The sequence below is a fragment of the Mycteria americana genome, chromosome 1 (genome assembly GCF_035582795.1).
Source record: "Mycteria americana isolate JAX WOST 10 ecotype Jacksonville Zoo and Gardens chromosome 1, USCA_MyAme_1.0, whole genome shotgun sequence".
In the NCBI taxonomy this organism is placed as follows: Eukaryota; Metazoa; Chordata; class Aves; order Ciconiiformes; family Ciconiidae; genus Mycteria; species Mycteria americana.
Window position 1 is genome coordinate 1,244,181 of NC_134365.1, and position 27,478 is coordinate 1,271,658.

A 27,478-nucleotide genomic window follows, 5' to 3' on the forward strand; every position below is an offset into this window, starting at 1 on the left:
TTCCTGTCACCCCGGGGACCCCCTGTCACAGCACCCTGGGGACCCCCCACTCTGTCACCCTGGGGGTCCTCCATCATGTCACCCCAGGCACCCCCCCCCCCCACCCTGTCACCCTGGGGACCCCCCGTCACAGCACCCTGGGGACCCCCCCCCACCCTGTCACCCTGGGGGTCTTCCTTCCTGTCACCCTATCACATCACCCCAGGGACCCCCCCCCCACCCTGTCACCCCAGGGACCCCCCACCGTGCCACTCCCAGCACCCCCCTGTCACAGCACCCTGGGGACCCCCCCACTCTGTCACCCTGGGGGTCCTCCATCACGTCACCCCAGGGACCCCCTGTCACAGCACCTTGGGGACCCCCCCCCGTCACCCTGGGGACCCCCTGTCACAGCACCCTGGGGACCCCCCCACCCTGTCACCCCAGGGACCCCCCACCGTGCCACTCCCAGCACCCCCCGTCACAGCACCCTGGGGAGACCCCCTTGTCACCCCCCCCCCCCCAAGCACCCCCGTCCCCGTCCCCTCCCCCAGGACCCCCCCCACCCCCCCAGGACCCGTCCCCGTCCCCCCGACCCGTACCGGTGACCTTGGCCTTGAAGGGGCTACCGACGATGTGGTGGGGGCCACCGTACTTGATGGAGATGAGGTAGTTGCCGGGGGCCATGGGGGTGTAGGTGACGCGGTGGCCCTCGGCGCACTCCACGCAGTCCAGCTTCACCTTGGAGGGGCCGTCGATGGTGACGGCCAGCGCGCCCGCCCCCGCGTTGGCCGTCTTCACCAGGAACTCCGAGCACACGCCTGCGGCGGGCGGGTCAGGCGCCGGCACCGCGCCACGGCCACCGCCCCGCTGCCACCGCCCCGTGGCCACCGGCCCGAGCCGTGGCTCCATGCCATGGCCGTGGCCCCATGGCCACCACCCTGTGGCCACCAGCCCGAGCCGTGGCTCCGTGCTGTGGCTGTGGCCCCATGGCCACCACCCCATGGCCACCAGCCTGAGCCATGGCTCCACACCATGGCCGTGTCCCCATGGCCACCACCCCGTGGCCACCAGCCTGAGCCATAGCTCCATGCCATGGCCATGGCCCCATGGCCACCACCCCGTGGCCACCAGCCCGAGCCGTGGCTCCATGCCATGGCCGTGGCCCCATGGCCACCACCCTGTGGCCACCAGCCCGAGCCGTGGCTCCATGCCATGGCCATGGCCCCATGGCCACCACCCCGTGGCCACCAGCCTGAGCCATGGCTCCACACCATGGCCGTGTCCCCATGGCCACCACCCCGTGGCCACCAGCCTGAGCCATAGCTCCATGCCATGGCCATGGCCCCATGGCCACCAGCCCAAGCCGTGGCTCCACGCCATGGCTGTGGCCCCACGGCCACCACCCCATGGCCACCAGCCCTAGCTGTGGCTGCATGCCATGGCTGTGTCCTCATGGCCACCACCCCGTGGCCACCAGCCCGAGCTGTGGCTCCACACCATGGCTGTATCCCCATGGCCACCACTCCGTGGCTACCAGCCCGAGCCGTGGCTCCATGCCGTGGCTGTGGCCCCATAGCCACCACCCCATGGCCATGTCCCCATAGCCACCACCCCATGGCCACATCCCCATGGCCACCACCCTGAGCCATGACCCCACCCCACGGCCACGTCCCCATGGCCACCACTCCACAGGCTCGTCCACGTCCCCATCGCCGCCCTCCCACCCCCGCGGTATTGCCCGTGGCCGCGTCCCCATGGCCACCACCCTATAGCCATGACCCCACCCCATGGCCACGTCCCCATGGCCACCACCCTGAGCCATGACCCCACCCCATGGCCACGTCCCCATGGCCACCACCCTATAGCTGTGACCCCACCCCACGGCCACGTCCCCATGGCCACCACTCCACGGGCTCGTCCACGTCCCCATCGCCGCCCTCCCACCCCCGCGGCATTGCCCGTGGCCGCGTCCCCATGGCCACCACCCAGAGCCCGGTGCCCCCCGCCAGCGGCGTCACCTGTGAGGCCGCCCTCGAGGCCGGGGCCGTAGGCGGTGACGAGCCCGGGGTCCCCGGCCTGGCTCTGCTCGCCCACGCGGATGTTGAAGGGGCTGCCGGGCACGTGGCGCCCGTTGAAGCGCAGGTCGATGGAGTGGACCCCGTTCTCCCGCGGCAGGAACCCGATGGCGTACTTGTCTGGGGGTGCCACCGCGTCACCCGCCGCCCCGGCGCCGCGGCACCCCGCCCCTGCGGCCCCGTGTCCCTGCATCCCCGTGTCCCCACGCCCCGTGTCCCCGCATCCCCCGTGTGCCCGCATTCCCCGTGTCCCCACATCCCCCGTGTGCCCGCATTCCCAATGTCTCCATATCCCTGTGTCCCCGTGTCCCCGTGTCCCCACATCCCCGTGTCCCCACGCCCCGTGTCCCCACATCCCCTGTGTCCCCACGCCCCGTGTCCCCGCATCCCCCGTGTGCCCGCATTCCCAATGTCTCCATATCCCTGTGTCCCCGTGTCCCCATATCCCTGCATCCCCCTGTCCCCGTGTCCCCACATCCCCGTGTCCTCACATTCCCCGTGTCCCCATATCCCTGTGTCCCCGTGTCCCCATATCCCTGTGTCCCCATGTCCCCACGCCCCATGTCCCCATATCCCCGTGTCCCTGTGCCCTGTGTCCCCATGTCCCTTCATCCCCCGTGTCCCCACATCGCCGTGTCCCCACGCCCCGTGTCCCCATGTCCCTGCATCCCCTGTGTCCCCACACCCCATGTCCCCATATCCCCATGTCCCCACATCCCCACTCCCCATGTCCCTGTGTCCCCATGCTCCATGTCCCCATGTCCCCATGTCCCCATGCCCCACGCCCCGTGTCCCTGCATCATCTGTGTCCCCATATCCCCACGCCCCATGTCCCCTTGTCCCCATGTCCCCCCATCTCCACATCCCTGTGTCCCATGTCCCCCCATCCCCACGTCCCCGTGTCCCCATGTCCCCACACCCTGCGTCCCCATGTCCCCCCGTCCCCACGTCCCCGTGTCCCCTGTCCCCACACCCCGTGTCCCCATGTCCCCCCGTCCCCATGTCCCTGTGTCCCCTGTCCCCTGTCCCCACACCCCGTGTCCCCATGTCCCCCCGTCCCCATGTCCCTGTGTCCCCTGTCCCCTGTCCCCACACCCCGTGTCCCCATGTCCCCCCGTCCCCATGTCCCTGTGTCCCCTGTCCCCTGTCCCCACACCCCGTGTCCCCATGTCCCCCCGTCCCCATGTCCCTGTGTCCCCTGTCCCCTGTCCCCACACCCCATGTCCCCATGTCCCCCCATCCCCATGTCCCCGTGTCCCCTGTCCCCACACCCTGCATCCCCATGTCCCCCCGTCCCCCCGTCCCCGCGTCCCCTGTCCCACCGCTGTCCAGCTCGGAGACGTAGCACTCCTCCACGACGCCGGCCGGCGTGTGCACCTTGGCGTCGATGACGCCGCGCGCCCCGTTCAGCTGCACCGCGAAGGAGGCCGGCTGGTTCACCGTCACCGTCTCCTGCGGGGACACGGCGCTGGCACCGGCTCCCGGGGAGCCGGGGGGGCACACGGGCACAGGGTGGCCCGGGGGTGACACGGGGGACCCAGGGGGGACAGTGGGGAGACAGAGGTGGCACCAAGGGTGGCACCAAGGGTGGCACCAGGGGGGTCCCAAGGGTGCCACAGGGGTGCAAGGTGGCCCAGGGGGTGACACGGGGGACCCAGGGGGGGACAGTGGGGAGACAGAGGTGGCACCAAGGGTGGCACCAGGGGGGTCCCAAGGGTGCCACTGGGGTGCAAGGTGGCCCAGGGGTGACACGGGGGTGACACGGGGGTGACACGGGGTGGCACAGGGTCAGCATGGGGGGCACAGGGGTGGCACCAGGGGTGGCAGCAGGGGTGGCATCCCAAGGGTGCCACAGGGGCACAGGGTGGCCCAGGGGGTGACACAGGGGACCCAGGGGGGACAGTGGGGAGACAGAGGTGGCACCAAGGGTGGCACCAAGGGTGACACCAGGGGGGTCCCAAGGGTGCCACTGGGGTGCAAGGTGGCCCAGGGGTGACACGGGGGACCCGGGGGTGACACGGGGCACGGGGTGGCACAGGGTCAGCATGGGGGGCACAGGGGTGGCACCAGGGGTGGCGGCAGGAAGGGGTCCCAAGGGTGACACACAGGCACAAGGTGGCCCAGGGGTGACACGGGGGTCCCAGGGGTGACACGGGGGTCCCAGGGGGACCCTGTGGAGCCGGGGGGGGGGGGGGAGGTGACGCCGGGGCTGTGACTGGGTGTCCCCGGGTACCTGCAGGCTGGTGACAGTGAGGCGGCGGGCGTCGTCGGAGTGGGAGGCCACCGGCACCACGAAGGGGCTGTCGGGGATGTGCTCCTCGTTGAACTTGATGGAGACCTCGTAGTCACCTGGGGACACACGGGCGGCCTCGCACGGGGACGCCCTCGCACGGGGACGCCCTCGCACGGGGACGGCTTTGCAAAGGGGACGCGCTTGCACGGGGAAAGCCCTCACGGGGGGACGGCCTCGCACGGGGACAGCCTCGCACGGGGACACCCTTGCTGTGGGGACAACCCTCACGGGGGGACGGCCTCGCACGGGGACATTGTCACAGGGGGACGCCCTCGCACGGGGACCCTGCTGCATGAGGGGGACCCTTGCATGGGGACCTTCTTGCACGGGGACGCCCTTGCACGGGGACGCCCTCACACGGGGACAACCCTCATGTGGGGACACCCTCACATGGGGACACCCTCGCACGGGGACACCCTTGCACGGGGACAACCCTCACATGGGGACACCTTTGCACGAGGACACCCTTGCACGGGGACAACCCTCGCACAGGGACACACTCACATGGGGACGCCCTCGCATGGGGACACCCTTGCACAGGGACACCCTCGCACGGGGACACCCTCGCACGTGGGTCCCACCTCGCACGAGGCCGCCCCTCCCCCTCCCCGTGCGCGAGCTCTCTCGGGGGGCTCGGGGGGTTCGGGGGAGGGGAGGGGAGGGGAGGGGGGGGGGGCCCCCCCCAGACCCACCGGGCTCCTGCACGAGGTAGGAGACGCCGCAGGAGCCGTCCTTGCGGTCCTCGAAGGCGATCTCGGCCTTGCTGGGCCCCTCCACCGCGATGGAGAGGCCCCCGGCCCCCGCCTCCCGCGTCCAGATGCTGAACTCGGCTGGGGGGGGGGACACGCGCAGGGACACCCGTGGGTGCCCCCGCCCTCCGCCGGCACCCCGGGGCCACGGCAGCCCCACGGCCCCCGCACCCGCACCCCCCCCCCCCCCAAATACACCCGTGCTCCCCCGCCCCTTGCAGCCGTAGCCCCCCCCCCAACTGCAGCCAGAGCCCCCCACTGAAATCCCCCCATTGCACCCAGAGCCCCCCATTGCCCCCACACCCCCCCATTGCACCCGTAGCCCCCCATTGCCCCCACACCCCCCCATTGCACCCAGAGCCCCCCCATTGCACCCACACCCCCCCATTGCCCCCATCTGCACCCACAGCCCCCCCATTGCACCCACAGCCCCCCCATTGCACCCATAGCCCCCCCACCTACACCCACACCCCCAACGGCCCCCACACCCCCCATTGCCCCCATTGCCCCCCACATTGTCCCCAACCCCCCACCTCCACCCCCCCCATTGCCCCCACACCCCCAACTGCCCCCACTCCCCCATTGCCCCCCCCATTGCCCCCACTCCCCCCCACCTCCACCCCCCCCATCGCCCCCCCCGCCCCCGTACCTGGCACGCCGGCCACGCCGCGCTGGAGGCCGGTGCCCCCCGCCCGCACCTTGTGGGCCCCCCCCTCGCCCAGGGGCCCCACGGTGAACTGGAAGGGGCTGCCGGGCACGTGCTGCCCCCGGTACTTGACGCTGACGGTGTGGGGCCCCATCTCCTGGGGCACGAAGCGGACGCTGTAGACCCCCCGCGCCCCCCGCCACCACCTCCGCCTCGAAGCGCTGCCCCGAGGGGCTCAGCACCTGCGCCGCCAGCTCCTGGGGGGACGCCTCGCCTGCGGGGACACCGCGGCGCCGCGTCACCGGGGCACCATGGCGGCGTGGCACCGGGGCGCCAGGGCACCCCGTCATCATGGCGTCATGTCAACGTGGCACCAGGCCACCCCACCACCCCATCACCATGGCACCATGGCACCCCGGCACCGGGGCACCGCGTCACCGGGGCACCATGGCGTCGTGGCACCGTGGCACCAGGGCACCCCGTCATCATGGCGTCATGTCAACATGGCACCAGGGCACCCCATCACCATGGCGTCATGGCACCATGGCACCATGGCACCCCATTACCCCATCACCCCGGCACCATGGCACCATGGTACCATGTCAACATGGCACCATGGCACCCCATCACCCCGGCACCGGGGCACCAGGGCACCGTGCCACCATGGCATCGGGGCACCGTGTCAACATGGCACCATGGCACCATGGCACCCCAGCACCATGGCGTCATGTCAACATGGCACCATGGCACCCCATCACCCCCATCACCCCGGCACCATGGCACCCCGGCACCGGGGCACCGGGGCACCGCGTCACCGGGGCACCATGGCGTCGTGGCACCGTGGCACCAGGGCACCCCGTCATCATGGCGTCATGTCAACATGGCACCAGGGCACCCCATCACCATGGCGTCATGGCACCATGGCACCATGGCACCCCATTACCCCATCACCCCGGCACCATGGCACCATGGTACCATGTCAACATGGCACCATGGCACCCCATCACCCCGGCACCGGGGCACCAGGGCACCGTGCCACCATGGCATCGGGGCACCGTGTCAACATGGCACCATGGCACCATGGCACCCCAGCACCATGGCGTCATGTCAACATGGCACCATGGCACCCCATCACCCCATCACCCCGGCACCATGGCACCCCGGCACCGGGGCACCGGGGCACCGCGTCACCGGGGCACCATGGCGTCGTGGCACCGTGGCACCAGGGCACCCCGTCATCATGGCGTCATGGCACCATGGCACCATGGCACCCCATTACCCCATCACCCCGGCACCATGGCACCATGGTACCATGTCAACATGGCACCATGGCACCCCATCACCCCGGCACCGGGGCACCAGGGCACCGTGCCACCATGGCATCGGGGCACCGTGTCAACATGGCACCATGGCACCATGGCACCCCAGCACCATGGCGTCATGTCAACATGGCACCATGGCACCCCATCACCCCATCACCCCATCACCATGGCACCATGGCACCCCGGCACCAGGGCACCAGGGCACCGCGTCACCGGGGCACCATGGCGTCGTGGCACCGTGGCACCAGGGCACCCCATCACCCCGTCACCATGGCACCATGGCACCAGGGCACCATGGCGTCATGTCAACATGGCACCAGGCCACCCCACCACCCCATCACCCCAGCACCATGGCACCCTGGCACCGGGGCACCATGGCACCCCATCATCATGGCGTCATGTCAACATGGCACCATGACACCCCATCATCCCAGCACCGGGGCACCAGGGCACCGCGCCACCATGGCACCAGGGCACCATGTCAACGTGGCACCATGGCACCCCATCACCCCATCACCCCATCACCCCATCACCATGGCACCATGGCACCAGGGCACCGTGTCAACATGGCATCGTGGCATCATGGCACCATGGCACCCCATCACCCCATCACCGGGGCACCATGGCACCCTGTCACCATGGTGTCATGTCAACATGGCACCATGGCACCAGGGCACCCCAGCACCCCGGCACCCCGGTACCCTGGCACCAGGGCACCAGGGCACCATGTCACCATGGCACCATGTCACCAGGGCACCAGGGCACCAGGGCACCCCGTCACCATGGCGTCATGGCACCACGGCACCCCATCACCCCATCACCATGGCACCCCGGCACCCTGGCACCAGGGCACCAGGGCGCTGCGTCACCACGGCACCACGGCACCATGGCACCACGTCAACATGGCACCATGTCACCATGGCACCCCAGCACCATGGTGTCATGTCACCATGTCACCATGTCACCATGTCACCATGTCACCAGGGCACCAGGGCACCCCGGCACCACAGCACCATGGCGTCATGTCATCACGTCACCCCATCACCCCATCACCAGGGCACCATGGCGACATGTCACCATGTCACCCCATCACCAGGCCACCATGTCACCATGGCACCACGTCACCAGGGCACCAGGGCACCATGTCAACGTGTCACCATGGCACCCTGGCACCCCGTCACCATGTCACCGTGTCACCATGTCACCATGTCACCTCGGCACCCTGTCCCCCCCCCCCCCGCCCCATCACCCCACCCCCTTGTCACCCTGTCACCCACCGGGGAGCCCCCTCCCACCCCGAGACCGGCCAGGGCCTGCGTGTGCCCCCGCTGGGTGCAGCCCCCCCCGCGAGCGTGCAACCACGTGCAAGGGGACACGCGTGCACCCGTGCAGGCCCGCGAGTTTGCACGCTTACGCCGAGGGCGTGCGCGTCCCCGTGAGTGCGCGCGCCCGCTCGTGCAAAGGCCCCCACGAGGGCCGGCCTTGCCCCTCCCCCCCCCCCCAACCTCCGCGCACGTCCCCCGTGCGAGGGGTGCGCGTCCCCTCTCGTGAGCGCGGCCGCCGGTGCCCGGCCGCCACGCGCGTGTGCAAAGGCAGCCGCCCGCGAGCGAGCGCGTCCCCGGAGCTGCCGGGACACGGGCGCGTGTCCTGGCCTCGTGCGAGGCCTCGTGCGAGGGGCACACGCGGGCTGGCGTGGGGGTGGGGGTGGGGGGTGTGTGTGTGCGCGCGCGCTGGCCCTGGTGTGAGCACACAGCCCTCGTGCAAGGGCACGCGGCCTCCGCGAGCACGCGCAGCCCCCGTGCGAGCGCGCTCCCACGTGCAAAGGCACGTTCAGCCCTTGCACAAGCACGCTTCTGCGCAAGCGCACGGCCCCGTGCGAGCACACGCCATCGTGCACGCGCGGCCCCGTGCGAGCACACTCCCACGCGCGCGTGCGCCCAGCCCTGGTGCGAACACGCTCCCCCGTGAGCACGCGGCCCTCGTGCGAGAGCACTCCCTTGCACGCACAGCACCCGTGCGAGCGCACTCTGACGCCCAGCGCACCCAGTGCTCGTACAAGCGCGCTCCCTTGCACACACACAGCACCCGTGCACGCACAGCACCCGTGCAAGCGCACTCCCCTGCCCCAGCACACCCACCCTCGTGCGAGCCCCCTCCCTTGCACGCACAGCACCCGTGCGAGTGCACTCTGACGCCCCAGCGCACCCATCCTGGTGCACACCCCTTCCTTGCACGCACAGCACCCGTGCAAGCACACTCCTTGCACACACAGCACCCATGCACACCCCCTCCCTCGCACGCACAGCACCTCGTGCACACCCAGCACCCGTGCAAGTGCACTCCCTTGCACGCACAGCACCCGTGCACACAAGCACAGCCACCCGTGCACGCCCCCTCCTCGCACACCCAGCACCCCTGCACACAAGCACAGCACCCCCTGCACACCCAGCACCCCTGCACACCCAGCACCCCTGCACACCCAGCACCCGTGCAAGCGCACTCCCTTGCACGCACAGCACCTGTGCACACCCAGCACCCGTGCACACAAGCACAGCACCCGTGCACGCCCCCTCCCTTGCACACCCAGCACCCGTGCACACCCAGCACCCGTGCACATAAGCACAGCACCCGTGCACACTCAGCACCCTTGCAAGCACAGCACCCGTGCATGCCCCCTCCCTTGCCACACCCAGCACCCGTGCACACAAGCACAGCACCCATGCACACCCAGCACCCGTGCAAGCGCACTCCCTTGCACGCACAGCACCCCGTGCACACCCAGCACCCGTGCAAACAAGCACAGCCCCTCCTTGCACACCCAGCACCCGTGCAAACAAGCACAGCACCCGTGCACGCCCAGCATCCATGCAAGCACAGCACCTGTGCACACCCCCTCCCCTTGCACACCCAGCACCCGTGCAAGCGCACTCCCTTGCACGCACAGCACCCATGCACACCCCCTCCCTCGCACACCCAGCACCCGTGCAAGCGCACTCCCTCGCACGCACAGCACCCGTGCACACCAGCACCTTGCACACAAGCACAGCACCCGTGCACACCCCCTCCCTCGCACACCCAGCACCCCTGCACACCCAGCACCCTGCACACCCAGCACCCCCGTGCAAGCGCACTCCCTTGCACGCACAGCAGCCGTGCACACCCAGCACCCGTGCACACAAGCACAGCACCCAGCCCCTCCCTTGCACACCCAGCACCCCTGCACACAAGGCACAGCACCCCTGCACACCCAGCACCCATGCACACCCCCTCCCTCGCACACCCAGCACCCCTGCACACCCAGCACCCGTGCACACAAGCACAGCACCCGTGCACACCCCCTCCCTCGCACACCCAGCACCCCTGCACACCCAGCACCCCTGCACGCCCCCTCCCTCGCCCCCCCCGCCCCGGGCCGGCACCCACCCTCCTGGCCGCGGGCGATGGAGCCGAAGGAGCCCAGGCCCTCGCGGGCCAGGAAGCCCCCGAAGACGTTGGGGAAGGGGTCCCCGCCGACCTGGGTGGACTCCTCCACCCGCACCTCCCGCGTGGTCTCGCCGCCCCGCGTCTTGCTGATCTCGGTGCGCTCGGTGCGCGTGTAGGTGTGGCTGCTCCGCGTGAAGGTGCGCGTCAGGCGCTCCTGCGCCGACACCATCTGGAACCAGTTCCCTGCCGGCCGCCGCGCCCGGCGGAGAGGGCGACGGGACGGGGGGAGGCGCGGGGGGAGGGGTGGGGTGGGGTGGGGTGGGGGGAGACACGGGCGGACACAGGGATGGAGGGATGGATGGATGGATGGACGGACGGATGGACGGACGGAGACGTGGATGGAGACACGGGTGGGTGGATGGAGACGTGGGTGGAGACAGGGATGGAGACAGGGATGGGTGGATGGAGACATGGATGGATGGAGACGTGGATGGAGACATGGATGGGTGGAGACATGGGTGGGTGGAGACACAGGTGGATGGAGATGTGGATGGAGACATGGATGGAGACATGGGTGGGTGGAGACATGGATGGATGGATGGAGACATGGGTGGAGACATGGATGGACACAGGGATGGTTGGATGGAGACATGGATGGATGGAGACGTGGATGGAGACATAGGTGGGTGGAGACATGGTTGGGTGGAGACGTGGATGGATGGAGACATGGATGGAGATGTGGATGGGTGGAGAAGTGGGTGGGTGGAGATACGGGTGGATGGAGACGTGGATGGAGACGTGGGTGGGTGGAGACATGGATGGATGGATGGAGACGTGGGTGGAGACATGGATGGAGACAGGGATGGAGACAGGGATGGGTGGATGGAGACATGGATGGATGGAGACGTGCATGGAGACACGGGTGGGTGGAGACGTGGTTGGGTGGAGACGTGGTTGGGTGGAGACACGGGTGGACAGAGGCAGGGATGGATGGAGACATGGTTGGATGGAGGCAGAGATGGACAGACATGGACGGACAGAGACACGGATGGAGACACGGATGGAGACGTGGATGGACGCAGGGATGGACGTAGGGGTGGATGGAGACATGGATGGATGCAGGGATGGACGTAGGGGTGGACGCAGGGATGGACGGACGCAGGGACGGGTGCGCAGACGGGCGGACACGCGGATGATCACAGGCACGAGCAGACACGTGTGGACAGATGAACCCACGGACGGACGCGTGGGTGGAGGCGCAGGCGGGTGGAGGCACACCCGGAGGGACGCACGGACGGACGCACGCACGGACGGACGACGGGCGCGCGGACGGAGGCACGGACGCACGGGAGGGCACGGGCAGACGCAGACGGACACGGGGACGGACGGACGAGGAGAGAAGGAAGAAGGAGGCAGAAATCAGAGCTGGAGCGGCCGAGACGCGTCCCCGTCCCCGAGCCCCACGGAGGAGGAGGAGGAGGAGGAGGAGGAGGAGGAGGAGGAGGAGGAGGAGGAGAAGGAGGAGGAGGAAGAGGAGGAGGAGGAAGAGGAGAAAGAGGAGGAGGAGGAGGAGGAGGAGAAGGAGGAGAAGGAGGAGGAGGAGGAGGAGAAAGAGGAGGAGGAGGAGGAGGAGGAGGAGAAAGAGGAGGAGGAGGAAGGCCAATCCCTACCTGGGATCTTGAGGTTGAGGTCGCAGGTGCTGCCGATGGTGGCGATGGAGGGGGCCTGCCGCCGGCGCGTGATGCTCTCCTTCATCCGCCCCTCGCCCGTCACCTTCACCGTGAAGGGGCTCCCTGCGGGTGACGGCCACCTCAGGGACCCGCTCACCGAGAGGGGACCCGAGGGTCCGGGCTCCCCGGTGCCACCCCACACGTCCCCCGTCCCCCGCCCCGTCCCCACCTGGGACGTGTTTGTCGGCAAACTTGATGTTGATGATGTAGTTGCCGGGCTCGGTGGGGCAGTAGGTGACCTTGCAGGTGCCGTCCTCCACGTCCTCACAGTTGATGTCCACCTTGCTGGGACCCTCGATGGACAGGCCCAGCCCGCCGTAGCCTGGGCAGCCACGGGGATGCGCTCAGAGATGCCCCGCTGCTGCTGTCCCCGTCCTGGTCATGGTCACGCCATGGCCACCGGCCCATCCCGTCCTGGTCATGGTCAGGCCACGGCCACCAGCCCATCCCATCCTGGTCATGGTCACGCCGTGGCCACCAGCCTATCCCATCCTGGTCATGGTCACGCCACAGCCACCACCCATCCCATCCTGGTCATGGTCACGCCATGGCCACCAGCCCATCCCATCCTGGTCATGGTCATGCCGTGGCCACCACCCATCCCATTCCCATCCTGGTCACGGTCACGCCGTGGCCACCAGCCCATCCCATTCTGGTCATGGTCACGCCATGGCCACCAGCCCATCCCATTCTGGTCACAGTCATGCCCTGGCCATAACCATGGCCACCACACCAACCCAGCCACCACCATGGCCACCATCCCGTACTATGCTGGCCACAGCTATGGCATGGCCTTGGCCACCATCCCATCTGGGCCTTGTCCATGCCACCACCATGGTGACCATCCAACCCCAGCCACAGCGACCATCCCACCTTGGCCACAGGCATGGCCACCATCTCATCTCAGCCATGACCATGGCCACCATCCCATCCACAACCACAGCCACCATCCCATCCTAGCCATGGCCACCATCCCATCCTGGCCATAGCCATGGCCACCATCTCATTCCAGCCATGACCATGGCCTCCATCCCATCCTAGCCATGGCCACCATCTCATCCTAGCCATGGCCACCATCTCATCCTGGCCATGGCCATCATCTCATCCTGGCCATGGCCATGGCCACCATCCCATCCACAACCATGGCCACCATCTCATCCTGGCCATGGCCACCATCTCATCCTAGCCATGGCCACCATCTCATCCCAGCCATGACCACGGCCTCCATCCCATCCTAGCCATGGCCACCATCCCATCGTGGCCATGGCCATGGCCACCATCTCATCCCAGCCATGACCATGGCCACCATCCCATCCACAACCATGGCCACCATCCCGTCCTGGCCATGGCCATGGCCACCATCTCATCCCAGCCATGACCATGGCCTCCATCCCATCCTAGCCATGGCCACCATCCCATCCTGGCCATAGCCATGGCCACCATCTCATTCCAGCCATGACTATGGCCTCCATCCCATCCTAGCCATGGCCACCATCTCATCCTAGCCATGGCCACCATCTCATCCTGGCCATGGCCATCATCTCATCCTGGCCATAGCCATGGCCACCATCTCATCCCAGCCATGACCACGGCCTCCATCCCATCCTAGCCATGGCCACCATCTCATCCTGGCCATGGCCATCATCTCATCCTGGCCATGGCCATGGCCACCATCTCATCCCAGCCATGACCACGGCCTCCATCCCATCCTAGCCATGGCCACCATCCCACCCTGGCCATGGCCATGACCATCACCCCATGCCAGCCATGACCACGGCCACCATCCCATCCACAACCACGGCCACCATCCCATCCTGGCCATGGCCATGGCCACCACCCCATGCCAGCCATGACCACACCACGACAGCGAGTGTCCCGCAGCCCCATCCCCACCCGTGGCCCCGGGCTCTCACCGGCGCTGCGCGTGTCCACGATGAACTCGGACACCTCGAACGTGTGACCTTCCACCAGCCCCTTGCCCCACACCTTCACCCGGCTGGCGTCCCCGATCTCCGACTGCCCCACCAGGATCTTGAAGGGGCTGTTGGTGACGTGCTGCCCGCTCTTCTTCACGCTCACCACGTGCTCGCCCACCTCCTTGGGTGTGAAGGAGATGCCTGGGGAGGGGACACCACCATCAGCCACCACCACCAGCCCCTGGCCACCAGCAAAGTGCCCTGGCCGTGGCCACCAAGCCCTGAGCACCCAATGCCGTGGGGCCGCCGCTCCCCGTGACGCCACAACCCTCGTCCCGCGTCCCCAAGTCCAACATCGCCCTCTCCGTGTGCCCGCCACCCTACCCCCCAGTTCTCCTGCGCCCACATCCTCCTGGCCCCGTGTGTGCCCATCGCTGTGTCCCCTGCGTCCCCGTGTCCCCCACGCACCGATGTGGCGGTTGGGCAACCTCTTGAGCAGGCAGGGCTCCTCGTTGCCCGATGGCGCCCGGATGCTGGCCGTCAGCAGGCTCAGGTCCGTCTCGGTGATCTTCAGCGAGACGTCCGTCGAGGTGCCCACGTTGAGTTGGGACGTCCGCATGGAGTCGTCCCCTGCGGAGATGCCGTCAGCGGGGCCGAGGGGACGGCAGCCCCAGGTGGGTGGGGGGACGGATGGGGTCTCCAAGGCTGGAGATGGATGGGGTCCCCATGGCCACGTGGGGCAGGGTCCCCAGGGTCAGGGACGGACGGGGTTCCCATGGATGTGTGAGCAGGGTCCTCAAGGCCACGTGATAGGGTCCCCACGAGGTCCCCTGGGGTCCTGGTGGCCACGCAGGGGTGGTCAAGGCCATGTGATGGGGTCTTGGAGGCTGGGAATGGATGAGGGGCCCCATGGTCATGTGGTGGGGTCCTGGTGGCCACGCAGCTCTCCCCACGGCCATGTGCACAGGGTCCCCGTGACTGTGTGATGGCGTCCCCAAGGCCCCACGAGGTCCCCATGGCCACGTGATCGTGTCCCCAAGGCCCCATGAGGTCCCCATGGCCACGTGATGGTGTCCCCAAGGCCCCACGAGGTACCCATGGCCACGTGATGGGGTTCTGGTGGCCAGGGATGGGCAGGGACACCAACGGCTATGTGATGGGTTCCCAGTGGCCGTGCAGGTGCCACCACGGCCATGACCACGCAGGGGTCCCCGCGGCCACACGGAGGTCCCAAGGACCTTGGTGGGATCCCCAGGACCACGGGGGTCCGGTCTCACCGGTGATCTTGGCGGTGAAGGGGCTGCCCGGGATGTGCTTGTCATCGAAGCGGACGATGATGTTGTAGTCCCCGGGGGCAGTGGGCAGGTAGGACACGGTGCAGGTCCCGTCCTTGTTATCCTGGCAGGTGATCTCCGCCTTGGAGGGACCTTCCACCGCCAACGAGAGCCCGCCTGGGGGGCACGGGGTGGCCGTCAGGAGGCATTGGGGGTCTCCAGCCCCTTCCCAACCCCTCCCGGTGGCACCAGGAGGACATGGGGGACATCATGGGATTGGGATCTCCCAGTGCCGTGGTGTCCACCACGGCCCCAACTCTCTGCCATATGGAGCCCACCATGATCTTCCAACCCCATGGTGCCCACCATGGCCCCAATGCTCTGCCCCATGGCACCCATCATGGTCTCCCAACCCCATGATGTCCACCATGGCCCCAACTCTCTGCCATATGGAGCCCACATGATCTTCCAACCCCATGGTGCCCACCATGGCTCCAGGTCTCTGCCCCATGGCACCCATCATGGTCTCCCAACCCCATGATGTCCACCATAGCCCCAACTCTCTGCCCCATGGCACCCATCATGGTCTCCCAACCCCATGGTGCCCACCATGGCTCCAGGTCTCTGCCCCATGGCACCCATCATGGTCTCCCAACCCCATGATGTCCACCACGGCCCAAACCCTTTGCCGTATGGAGCCCACCATGATCTTCCAACTCCGTGGTGCCCACCATGGCCCAAACTCCCGGTGGTCTTCAAAACCCTCCCAGACCCCCTGGTGCCCCCCTTGGCCACCAACTCACCCTCCCCGGCATCCTTGGTGACGATGGTGAAGGTGCAGGGCTTGTTGACCATGCCGTGGCTCAGCCCCGGCCCGTAGGCGCTCACGTGCCGGGGGTTGATGGCGTCCACGTAGAACTGGAGGGGGCTCCCTGGGGACACGGGGGACGACGGTCAGGGACCCCATGGGTGCTGCTCAACCCATGGGCGCCCAACCAAGGCGAGGTGGCATCAGCCCTGCTCGGCCACCTCCCAGCGCCTCCCAGCGCCTCCCAGCGCCCGCCGGGGTCTCACCGGGGATGTGGTTGCCGTCGTAGCGGATGTCCATCTCGTGCAGGCCCTTCTCGGTGGGGGCGTAGCGCACCGTCACCGTCCCGTCCTTGTTGTCGGTGATGTTGGGTCGCGCCGTCTTCCCCGAGGGCATCCGCACCTCCCCTGGGGACACCGCGTCAGCCCACGGGGGGCACCCCATAAGCAGGCGGCCCTCACGCTGCACCCCACGCCCGGTCCCTGCGCCCCCCAGATCTGCCCCTCCCCGCCCCGTGCCGGCCCCCACCGCCCCATACCTGTGATCTCGCCCTTCTGCACCGTGAAGGGGATGACGAGGTTGAAGGGCCGGAGGTTCTCAGCGGTGGCCGGGGGCTCCTCCGTGGCCTGACGCCGTGGGGCAGAAAGGAGGGGTAAGAACCACGGCACCCCATCGCGGGCACCCAACCCCACGGTGACCATCACGGTCTCCAAACGCCATGGTGTCCACCATGGCCCCGCCTCTCTGCCGTATGGAGCCCACCGTGATCTTCCAACTCCATGGTGCCCACCATGGCCTCTACACTGCCCCATGGTGACCATCATGGTTTCCCTACCTCATGGTGCCCACCATGGCCCAAATTCTCTGCCCCATGGTGACCATCATGATCTCCCAACCCCATGGTGTCCACCATGGCCCCAACTCTCTGCCGTATGGAGCCCACCATGATCTTCCAACTCTGTGGTGCCCACCATGGCCTCTACACTGCCCCATGGTGCCCATCATGGTCTGCCAACCCCATGGTGCCCACCACAGCCCAAACTCTCTGCCGTATGGAGCCCACCGTGATCTCCCAACCCCGTGATGTCCACCACGGCCCCAGCTCTCTGCCCCATGGCACCCACCGCGACATTCCCACTCCACGGTGCCCACCCCAACCTCCCTGCCACCTCCACCGCAGACCCCCGACGGACCCACCAGGACGTGGAAGGGGCTGTTGGGGACGTGCTCCCCCCCGAAGCGGATGGTGATGACGTATTTCCCGGGCTCGGGCGCCGTGTAGTAGATGTCGAAGGTGCCGTCGTGGTTCTCCACCACGTCCACGTCCAGCTCGGCCCCGTCGGGGGTGGACACCTTGCAGGTCACCTTCCCCTGCCCCGCCGCCTTGGCGTCCACCGTGATCACCGTCTCCTCTCCGATTTGGATGGTGGGACCCAAGCAGGCACCTGCGGGAGCCGTGGGGAGGTCACGGTCACGGCGACCCACAACCCAGCCCCCCAAGTCCCTCCCGGCCCCCCGGCCCCCCGGCGCCACTTACCCAGTCCGTGGCCCCCAATGGATACTGCAAAGAGAGACCAGGGAAAAGCACATAAGAAGGGGGCAGGGGGGCGGGGTTGGGGGGCCGGGGGGGCTCCGGGGGGGCCGGGGGGCCGACGCGTCCTGCTCTGCTCTGGGGGCACCCGCTCACCCCCGCTGCGCCGTGGGGCAGGGGTGGGGGGGCGGCGGGGGGGTGGGAAAGGGGTGGGGTGGGGGGCGGTGGGGGGCAGCGGTGGGGTGGGAAAGGGGTGGGGTGGGGGGCAGCAGTGGGGCAGGTGGGGTGCTGGGGGGGGCAGTGGCTATGGGGCAGGGGGTGGGGTGGGGGCAGCCATGGGGTGGCATGGGGCAGCGCAGGGGTGCCTGGGGTGGGATGGGATGCCGTGGGGCAGCACAGGGATGCCGTGGGGCTGCCGTGGGGCAGGGCAGAGATGCTGTGGGGCAGCACAGGGATGCCGTGGGGATAGCAGGGAGCAGTGGGGGGATGCCGTGGGGCAGCGCAGGGATGCCGTGGGGCAGCGTGGGACAGCGTGGGGCAGGATGGAGAAGCCATAGGGCAGTGTGGGGAAGCACGGGGATGCTGTGGGACAGTGTGGGGCAGGTCGGGGAAGCCGTGGGGCAGCGTAGGGAAGCCATGGGGCAGCACGGGGATGCCGTGGGCTGGAAGGAGGCAGCACAGGGATGGCACGGGGCAGCGCAAGGATGCCATGGGGCAGTGGTGAGATGCCGTGGGGCAGTGGTGGGATGCTGTGGGGCAGGATGGGGAAGCTGTGGGGCAGTGTAGGGAATCCGTGGGGCAGCACGGGGATGCCGCAGCTCGAAGGAGGCAGCACAAGGGTGCCATGGGGCAGTGGTGGGATGCAGTGGGGCAGTGGTGGGAAGCCGTGGGGCAGTGGCGGGATGCTGTGGGGCAGCACGGGGATGTCGCGGGCTGGAAGGAGGCAGCACAAGGATGCCATAGGGCAGCAGTGGGAAGCCGTGGGGCAGCACGGGGATGCCGTGGGGCAGCGTAGGGAAGCCGTGGGGCAGCGTAGGGAATCCATGGGGCAGCACGGGGATGCCGTGGCCGGAAGGAAGCAGCAGAAGGACGCCGCGGGGCAGCGCAAGGACGCCGTGGGGCAGCGGCGGGAAGGCGTGGGGCGGCGGTGGGATGCCGTGGGGCGGCGAGGGGCGCCGTGGGGCAGGGCCCACCTGTGACGAGGCACTTGCTGGCGTCGCCGGCGGGCACGGCGTGGATGCGGAAGGGGGAGCAGGGGATCTCGTCCCCCCCGTACTTGATGGTGATGGTGTAGCGGCCCGGCAGGTCGGGCACGTAGGAGACCGTGTAGGTGCCGTCCCCGTTGTCCCGGATCGCCGCCTTCTTGGGCTGCCCCTCGGGGTCCTGCGGGCAGCACCCGGCTCAGCGCCCCACGGCGTGGGCGCCAGGGCAGCACCCAGGCACTTATGGGGCTCAGCGCCCCGCGGCGTGGGTGCCAGGGCAGCACCCAGGCACATATGGGGCTCAGCGCCCCACGGCGTGGGTGCCAGGGCACCTTATAGAATCATTGAGTTTGGCAAAGGGGCTCAGCACCCCGATCCCTGTGTGCCAGGGCACCCTATGGGGCTCAGGACCCCATGGCGTGGGTGCCAGGGCAGCACCCAGGCACATATAGGGCTCAGCACCCCACAGCGTGGGTGCCAGGGCAGCACCCAGGCACATATGGGGCTCAGTGCCCCACGGCGTGGGTGCCAGGGCAGCACCCAGGCACATATGGGGCTCAGCACCCCATGGCGTGGGTGCCAGGGCAGCACCCAGGCACATATGGGGCTCAGCCCCCCCATAGCATGGCCTCCAGAACACCCTACAGACCCCACCAGCACCCCACCACCCCACAGCAATGGGTGCAAGAGCACCCTACGGGGCTCAGCGCCCCATAGCATGGGTGCCAGGGCAGCACCCATGCCCCATATAGGCCTCAGCCCCCCACAGCATGAGTCCCGGGGCAGCACCCATGCCCCATATGGGGCTCGGCGCCCCATAGCATGAGTCCCGGGGCAGCACCCATGCCCCATATGGGGCTCGGCGCCCCATAGCACGAGTCCCAGGGCAGCACCCATGCCCCATATGGGGCTCAGCCCCCCACAGCGCGGGCCCCGGGGCAGCACCTATGCCCCATACGGGGCTCAGCCCCCCATAGCATGGGTCCCAGGGCAGCGCCCATGCCCCATATGGCTCTCAGCCCCCCACAGCGTGGGCCCCGGGGCAGCACCCAGGCACACGTGGGGCTCAGCGCCCCATAGCATGGGCCCCGGGGCAGCACCCATGCCCCATATGGGGCTCAGCGCCCCACAGCATGAGTCCCGGGGCAGCGCCCGTGCCCCATATAGGCCTCAGCGCCCCATAGCATGGGTCCCGGGGCAGCACCCATGCCCCATATGGGGCTCAGCCCCCTACAGCATGAGTCCCGGGGCAGCACCCATGCCCCATATGGGGCTCAGCGCCCCACAGCATGAGTCCCGGGGCAGCACCCATGCCCCATATGGGGCTCAGCGCCCCATAGCACGAGTCCCAGGGCAGCACCCATGCCCCATATGGGGCTCAGCCCCCCACAGCACGGGCCCCGGGGCAGCACCTATGCCCCATACGGGGCTCAGCCCCCCATAGCATGGGTCCCAGGGCAGCGCCCATGCCCCATATGGCTCTCAGCCCCCCACAGCGTGGGCCCCGGGGCAGCACCCAGGCACACGTGGGGCTCAGCGCCCCATAGCATGGGCCCCGGGGCAGCACCCATGCCCCATATGGGGCTCAGCGCCCCACAGCATGAGTCCCGGGGCAGCGCCCGTGCCCCATATAGGCCTCAGCGCCCCATAGCATGGGTCCCGGGGCAGCACCCATGCCCCATATGGGGCTCAGCCCCCTACAGCATGAGTCCCGGGGCAGCACCCATGCCCCATATGGGGCTCAGCGCCCCACAGCATGAGTCCCGGGGCAGCACCCATGCCCCATATGGGGCTCAGCGCCCCATAGCACGAGTCCCAGGGCAGCACCCATGCCCCATATGGGGCTCAGCCCCCCACAGCACGGGCCCCGGGGCAGCACCTATGCCCCATACGGGGCTCAGCCCCCCATAGCATGGGTCCCAGGGCAGCGCCCATGCCCCATATGGCTCTCAGCCCCCCACAGCGTGGGCCCCGGGGCAGCACCCAGGCACACGTGGGGCTCAGCGCCCCATAGCATGGGCCCCGGGGCAGCACCCATGCCCCATATGGGGCTCAGCCCCCCACAGCATGAGTCCCAGGGCAGCGCCCGTGCCCCATATGGCTCTCAGCCCCCCACAGCGCGGGCCCCGGGGCAGCGCCCAGGCACACGTGGGGCTCAGCGCCCCATAGCATGGGCCCCGGGGCAGCACCCATGCCCCATACGGGGCTCAGCCCCCCACAGCATGGGTCCCAGGGCAGCGCCCGTGCCCCATACGGCTCTCAGCCCCCCACAGCGCGGGCCCCGGGGCAGCGCCCAGGCACACGTGGGGCTCGGCCCCCCAGGGCGGGCGCCCCGCGCCCCGGCGCTCACCAGGATCTGGACGGTGAGCAGCCCCTCGCCGGCGTCGCGGGCGTCGATGGTGAACTCCACGGGCAGGCTGGCGGGGATGCCGCTGCTGCTCAGCCCCGGCCCGCTGGCTCGCACCTTGCTGGCGTCGTGGGCCGGCAGCACCTTGATCTTGAAGGGGCTGGGGGGGGGGGGGGGCGGGGGGTCAGCGGGGGGGTCAGGGACCCCCCCCCCCCCCGCCCCCCCCTCCCGCCCCCCCGAGCGCGGGGGTCCCCACCTGCGCGGCACCTCCTGGTCGGCGTACTTGACGGCCACCGTGTAGGGGCCGTCGGTGGCCGGGGTGTAGTTGACCTTGTGGGTGCCGTCACCGTTGTCGCGCACCTCCACCGGCTCCGCCAGACCTGCCGTCAGTGGGGCGGGGTGAGCCGTGGGGCGGGGAGAGCCGTGGGGCAGGGAGAGCCGTGGGGCGGGACATCTCTGGGCATGGTGACCCGTGGGGCAGGGGTACCAAAGGGGCAGGGAGACCCGTGGGACAGGGTGAGCCGTGGGGCAGGGAGACCCATGGGACAGGGTGAGCCGTGGGGCAGGGAGACCCATGGGGCAGGACATCTCTGGGCAGGGTGAGCTGTGGGGCAGGGTGAGCCATGGGGCAGGACATCTCTAGGCAGGGTGAGCCGTGGGGCAGGGAGAGGCATGGGACAGAGTGAGCCGTGGGGCAGGGTGAGCCGTGGGGCAGGGAGACCCATGGGGCAGAGAGACCCATGGGGCAGGACATCTCTGGGCATGGTGACCCGTGGGGCAGGGGTAGCCGTGGGGCAGGGAGACCCATGGGACAGGGTAAGCCATGGGGCAGGACATTTCTGGGCAGGGTGAGCCGTGGGGTAGAGCAACGTGTGGGATGGGACATCCCTGGGCAGGGCGATCCATGGGGCAGGACACCCTATGGAGCAGGGTGTCCATGGGGCAGGACACCCTATGGAGGAGGACACCCCATGGGGCAGGACAACCCATGGAGGAGGACACGCCATGGGATGGGACACACTATGGGGCAGGACAACCCATAGGGCAGGGCACCCCAAGGAGGAGGACACTCCGTGGGGCAGGACACCCCACGGAGGAGGACACCCCGTGGAGATGCACAACCCATGGGCCAGGACACCCCACGGAGGAGGACGCCCCGTGGGGCAGGGCCCCCTCCGTCGCCGCCCCCCGGCCCCCCGGCGCGCGGCCCCACGCACCGGAGGGTCCCAGCAGCGTGACCTCGAGGGGCGCCCGCCCCGCGGCGCTGCAGTCCACGGCGAAGGTCTGGGGCAGGCGGGCCCTGACGCTGGGGCCCAGCCCCGGCCCCGAGCACTTCACCTTGCTGGGGTCCACCACGTCCTTCACCGGCACCCGGAACGGGCTCCCTGCGGCGGGGGCGGGGCAGGGGTCAGCGCGGGCGGGGGTCGACGTGGGCGGGGGTCAACGTGGGCAGGGGGTCAACGTGGGCGGGGGGTCAATGTGGCCATGGGGTCAACGTGGACACAGGGACAGTGTGGCCATGGGGTCAATGTGGCCATGGGGTCAACGTGGGCATGGGGTCAGTGCGGGCAGGGGGTCAACATGGGCAGGGGGTCAATGTGGGCACAGGGACAGCGTGGCCATGGGGTCAACATGTCCATGGGGTCAATGTGGGCAGGGGGTCAACATAGGCACGGGGTCAACGTGGGCACAGGGACAGCGTGGCCATGGGGTCAACGTGGCCATGGGGTCAACATGTCCATGGGGTCAACATGGGCAGGGGGTCAATGTGTCAATGGGGTCAACATGGGCACAGGGTCAACGTGGACACAAGGACAGCGTATCCATGGGGTCAGCATGGCCATGGGGACAGCGTGGGCACAGGGACAGCGTGGCCATGGGGTCAACATGTCCATGGGGTCAATGTAGGCACGGGGTCAACATGGACACAGGGACAGCGTGGCCATGGGGTCAACGTGGGCATGGGGTCAATGTGGCCATGGGGTCAACGTGGGCATGGGGACAGCGTGTCCATGGGGTCAACGTGGGCAGAGGGTCAACATGGGCAGGGGGACAGCGTGGGCACAGGGTCAGCGTGGCCACGGGGTCAACGTGGCCATGGGGTCAATGTGGGCATGGGGACAGCATGGGGTCAACGTGTCCACGGGGTGAACATGGGCATGGGGTGAACATGGGCATGGGGACAGCGTGGCCGTGGGGTCAACGTGTCCATGGGGTCAACACGGGCATGGGGCCACCAAGGCCACAGCCATGGGGCCGGCCCGTGGGTGGGGTCAGCGTGGACACGCCAGCACCCAGGAACCCATCTCCCACCCGCGGCCACCCTGGTGGGTGCCGCAGTCCCCCCGGCTCCCCCCGCCGCCCCCCAGCCCCTCCACGCACCAGGGATGGGGTGGCCACCGAAGGTGATGTTGACGTCGTAGTCCCCAGGCGTGAAGGGGATGTACTCCACCGTGCAGCTCCCGTCCTTGTTGTCCTTGCAGGACATCTTGGCCTCGGAGGGACCCTCGATGGCCAGGCCCAGCCCCCCGGTGCCCGCACCCCTGGGGACAGGGAGCTGCTCAGGGACGCTGCCAGGGGTGGCACGTCCACGGTAGGGTGATGGGAGGTGTCACCTCCACGGCAGGCACACGGAGGTGTCGTGTTGGTGGCACGGGGCTGGAGGTGCCACCTCCGTGGCAAGCAGGTGGAGGTGTCACCTCCGCGGTAGTGGGATGGAGATGCCGCATTGGTGTCACGTTGGTAGGAGATGTCACATTGTGGTGGCACCACGTTGCCATGGAGGTGCCACCTCCACGGCAAGGGGATTGAGGCGCTACGTTGGTGGCACGAGGCTGGAGGTGCCACCTCCATAGCAAGGGGATGGAGATGCCACATCAGTGGCAGGGGCTGGAGGTGCCATGTTGGTGGCCAGAGATTGAGGTGCCACATCCATGGCAGGGAGGACAAAGATGCCACATTGGTGGCAAGTGGACGGAGGTGCCACATGCAATGCAAGAGGATGGAGGTGGCACATCCATGAGAGGGGATGGAGGTGCCAGGTTGGTGGCACGGGATGGAGGTGGCACCTCCATGGCATGGGATGGAGATGCTGGTTTGGTGGCACGGGATGGAGGTGGCACCTCCACGGCATGGGATGGAGGTGGCATGGGATGGAGATGCCCGTTTGGTGGCACGGGATGGAGGTGGCACCTCCATGGCATGGGATGGAGGTGGCATGGGATGGAGGTGCCCGTTTGGTGGCACGGGATGGAGGTGGCACGGGATGGAGGTGGCATGGGATGGAGGTGCCGGTTTGGTGGCATGGGATGGAGGTGGCATGGGATGGAGGTGCCCGTTTGGTGGCACGGGATGGAGGTGGCATGGGACGGAGGTGCCCGTTTGGTGGCATGGGATGGAGGTGGCACCTCCACGGCATGGGATGGAGGTGGCACATCCAATGGAAGAGGACAGAGGTGGCACCTCCATGGAGGAGGCTGGCGGTGGCGGGTTGGTGGCATGGGACAGAGGTGGCCGGGGGGTCCGGTGCCCACCTGGTCTCCACGGTGAAGCGGTTGGCTTTGCCGACGAGGCCGCCCTCCAGGCCGGGCCCGTGCGCCCGCACGCGGGTGGGGTCGCAGCCCTCCGTCACCCCCACGCGGAAGGGGCTCTTGGGGACCGCCACATCGTCGTAGGTCACCTCTACCCGGTGCATACCTGGGGACGCGGGGACACGCCGTCACCCCCCCTCCTGCTGTGGGGGGGGGGTCTCAAGGGGTTTGGGGGTCCCTTGGTGTGGTTTTGGGGGGATCTCAATGGGTTTGGGGGTCACTTGGTGGGGTTTGGAGGGGTCTCAGGGGGGTTGGGGGTCCCTTGGTGGGGTTTGGGGGGATCTCAAGGGGTTTGGGCGTCCCTTACTGGGGTTTGGTGGGGTCTCAAGGGGTTTGGGGGTCCCTTGGTGGGGTTTGGTGGGGTCTCAAGGGGTTGGGGGTCCCTTGGTGGGGCTTGGGGGGTCTTAGGGGGTCCCTTGGCAGAGTTTTGGAGGGGTTTCAAGGGGTTTGGGGGTCCCTTGGTGGGGTTTGGGGGGTTCTCAAGGGGTTTGGGGGTCCCTTGGTGGGCTTTTGGGGGGTATCAGGGGGGTTGGGGGTCCCTTATTGGAGTTTTGGGGTAGCTTGGGGGTCCCTTGGTGGGGTTGGGGGGGGTCTCAAGGGGTTTTGGGGGTTCCTTGATGGGGTTTTGGGGGTCTTAGGGGGGTTGGGGGGTCCCTGGCTGGGGCTTGGGGGGGGTCTCAGGGGTTTGGGGGTCCCTTGGTGGGGTTTTGGGGAGTCTCAAAGGCTTTGGGGGTCCCTCGGTGGGGTCTCAGGGGGTTTGAGGGGTCCCTTATTGAAGTTTTGGGGGTCTTAGGGGGCTTGGGGGTCCCTGGCTGGGCAAACTGGGGGGGGTCCCCGGTTATGGGGGTCCCGGGGGGGACATCCCTGGCCAGGGGGGATCGGGGGGGGGGGTGTCCCCCCACTTGGAGGTGGTTTGGGGTCCCCAGCCGGGGGATGGGGGATGCCTGGCCAGGACACGGGGTCCCTGGGGGTGTCGGGGTCCCTGGGGGGGGTGCTGGGGGTCCCCGGGGGTTTTGGGGTCCCTCACCGTCCTCGTAGGGGGTGTACTCCACGCGGTAGGTGCCGTCGCCGTGGTCGGTGACGTAGGTGTCGGTCTTGGCGCCGGAGGGGTTGACCACCCGGGCTTTGACGTGGGGTCCCCCCGTTTTGGTGAGCGCCCGGGCGTCCACGGTGAAGTCGGTGCCCACCTCGCGCAGCACCCCTGCGGCACGGCGCCCTCAGCACCCGCCTCGGCAGCCCCCCCCTCCCCCCCCCCCCCACCCGCCGAGGTGCCCACCCTGGGGGTCCCGCTGGGGTCTCCAAGCCCCTTCTCCTTGCTGCTACGGGGTGGGATGCCATGAGGGTGGCCTTGGGGAGGAGGTGCCCATGGAGATGCCCAAGGGGAAGAGGTGCCCACAGGGGTGGGATGTCCATGGAGGTGATGCCCATGGGAGGAGGTGCCCATGGAGGTGTCCATGGGGAGAAGGTTTCCATAGGATGGGGTGTCCATGGGGAGAAGGTGCCCATGGGGAGAAGGTGCCCATGGAGGTATCCATAGGGAAGAGACATCCATAGGATGGGGTGTCCATGGGAGAAGGTGCCCATGGAGGTATCCATGGGGAAGAGACATCCCATAGGATGGGTGTCCATGGGGAAGAAGGTGCCCATGGAAGGAGGTGCCCATGGGGAGGAGGTGCCCAAGGGAGATGTCCATAAGGATGGTGTGCCCAAAGGATGGCCATGGGGAGGAGATGCCCACGGGGAGGAGATGTCCATGGGGAGGGGATGGCCCATGGGGAGGAGATGTCCACAGGTTGGCGTGCCCGTGGGGAGAAGGTGCCCATGGAGGTGCCCATGGGGAGAAGGTGCCCATGGGGACATGTCCATAGGATGGGGTGCCCAAAGGGAAGGCCATGGGGAGGAGGTGCCCATGGAGGTGTCCATGGGGAGAAGGGTGCCCGTGGGGAGATGTCCATGGGGATGGGGTGCCCAAAGGGAGGCCATGGGAGGAGGTTGCCCATGGAGGTGTCCATGGGGAGAAGGTGCCCATGGAGGTGCCCATGGAGGTGCCCATGGTGAGGAAGGTGCCCCAGGGGAGATGTCCATGGGATGGGTGCCTGAGGGGGTGGCCCATGGGGAGGAGATGCCCATGGGAGGAGGTGCCCATGGGGAGAAGGTGCCCATGGAGGTGTCCATGGGGAGAAGGTGCCCATGGAGGTGCCCATGGTGAGAAGGTGCCCAGGGGAGATGTCCATGGGATGGGGTGCCCAGGGGGTGGCCATGGGGAGGAGATGCCCATGGAAGGAGGTGCCCATGGGGAGAAGGTGCCCAAGGGGAGATGTCCATAGGATGGGGTGCCCAAGGGGATGGCCCACGGGGAGGAGATGCCCATGAGGATGCCCATGGGGAGGAGATGTCCATAGGGATGGGGTGCCCGTGGGGAGAAGGTGCCCGTGGGGAGATGTCCACGGGGATGGGGTGCCCGAGGGGGTGGCCCACGGGGAGGAGATGCCCATGGAGGTGTCCATGGGGAGAAGATGCCCATGGAAGGAGGTGCCCATGGGTAGAAGGTGCCCAAGGGGATGGTCCATGGGGAGGAGATGTCCACGGG

At 68.5% G+C, this 27,478-nt stretch overlaps 1 protein-coding gene across 1 annotated transcript in view; it reads right to left on the bottom strand.

Moving 5' to 3' along the window:
- FLNC (filamin C) overlaps positions 1 to 27,478 on the bottom strand; it is a 50,944-nt gene that overhangs the window by 1,470 nt on the left and 21,996 nt on the right. Inside the window, 26 exon segments of the mRNA XM_075491517.1 lie at positions 582 to 800; positions 2,001 to 2,177; positions 3,380 to 3,509; positions 4,291 to 4,406; positions 5,043 to 5,180; positions 5,749 to 5,932; positions 5,934 to 6,019; positions 10,491 to 10,733; positions 12,161 to 12,283; positions 12,390 to 12,542; positions 14,134 to 14,337; positions 14,605 to 14,766; positions 15,414 to 15,587; positions 16,214 to 16,342; positions 16,485 to 16,625; positions 16,757 to 16,844; positions 17,416 to 17,663; positions 17,756 to 17,779; positions 18,943 to 19,132; positions 21,302 to 21,458; positions 21,555 to 21,678; positions 22,516 to 22,683; positions 23,681 to 23,841; positions 24,832 to 24,994; positions 25,916 to 26,089; positions 26,627 to 26,984. Of these exon segments, the coding sequence (XP_075347632.1) occupies positions 582 to 800; positions 2,001 to 2,177; positions 3,380 to 3,509; positions 4,291 to 4,406; positions 5,043 to 5,180; positions 5,749 to 5,932; positions 5,934 to 6,019; positions 10,491 to 10,733; positions 12,161 to 12,283; positions 12,390 to 12,542; positions 14,134 to 14,337; positions 14,605 to 14,766; positions 15,414 to 15,587; positions 16,214 to 16,342; positions 16,485 to 16,625; positions 16,757 to 16,844; positions 17,416 to 17,663; positions 17,756 to 17,779; positions 18,943 to 19,132; positions 21,302 to 21,458; positions 21,555 to 21,678; positions 22,516 to 22,683; positions 23,681 to 23,841; positions 24,832 to 24,994; positions 25,916 to 26,089; positions 26,627 to 26,984 (4,234 nt within the window).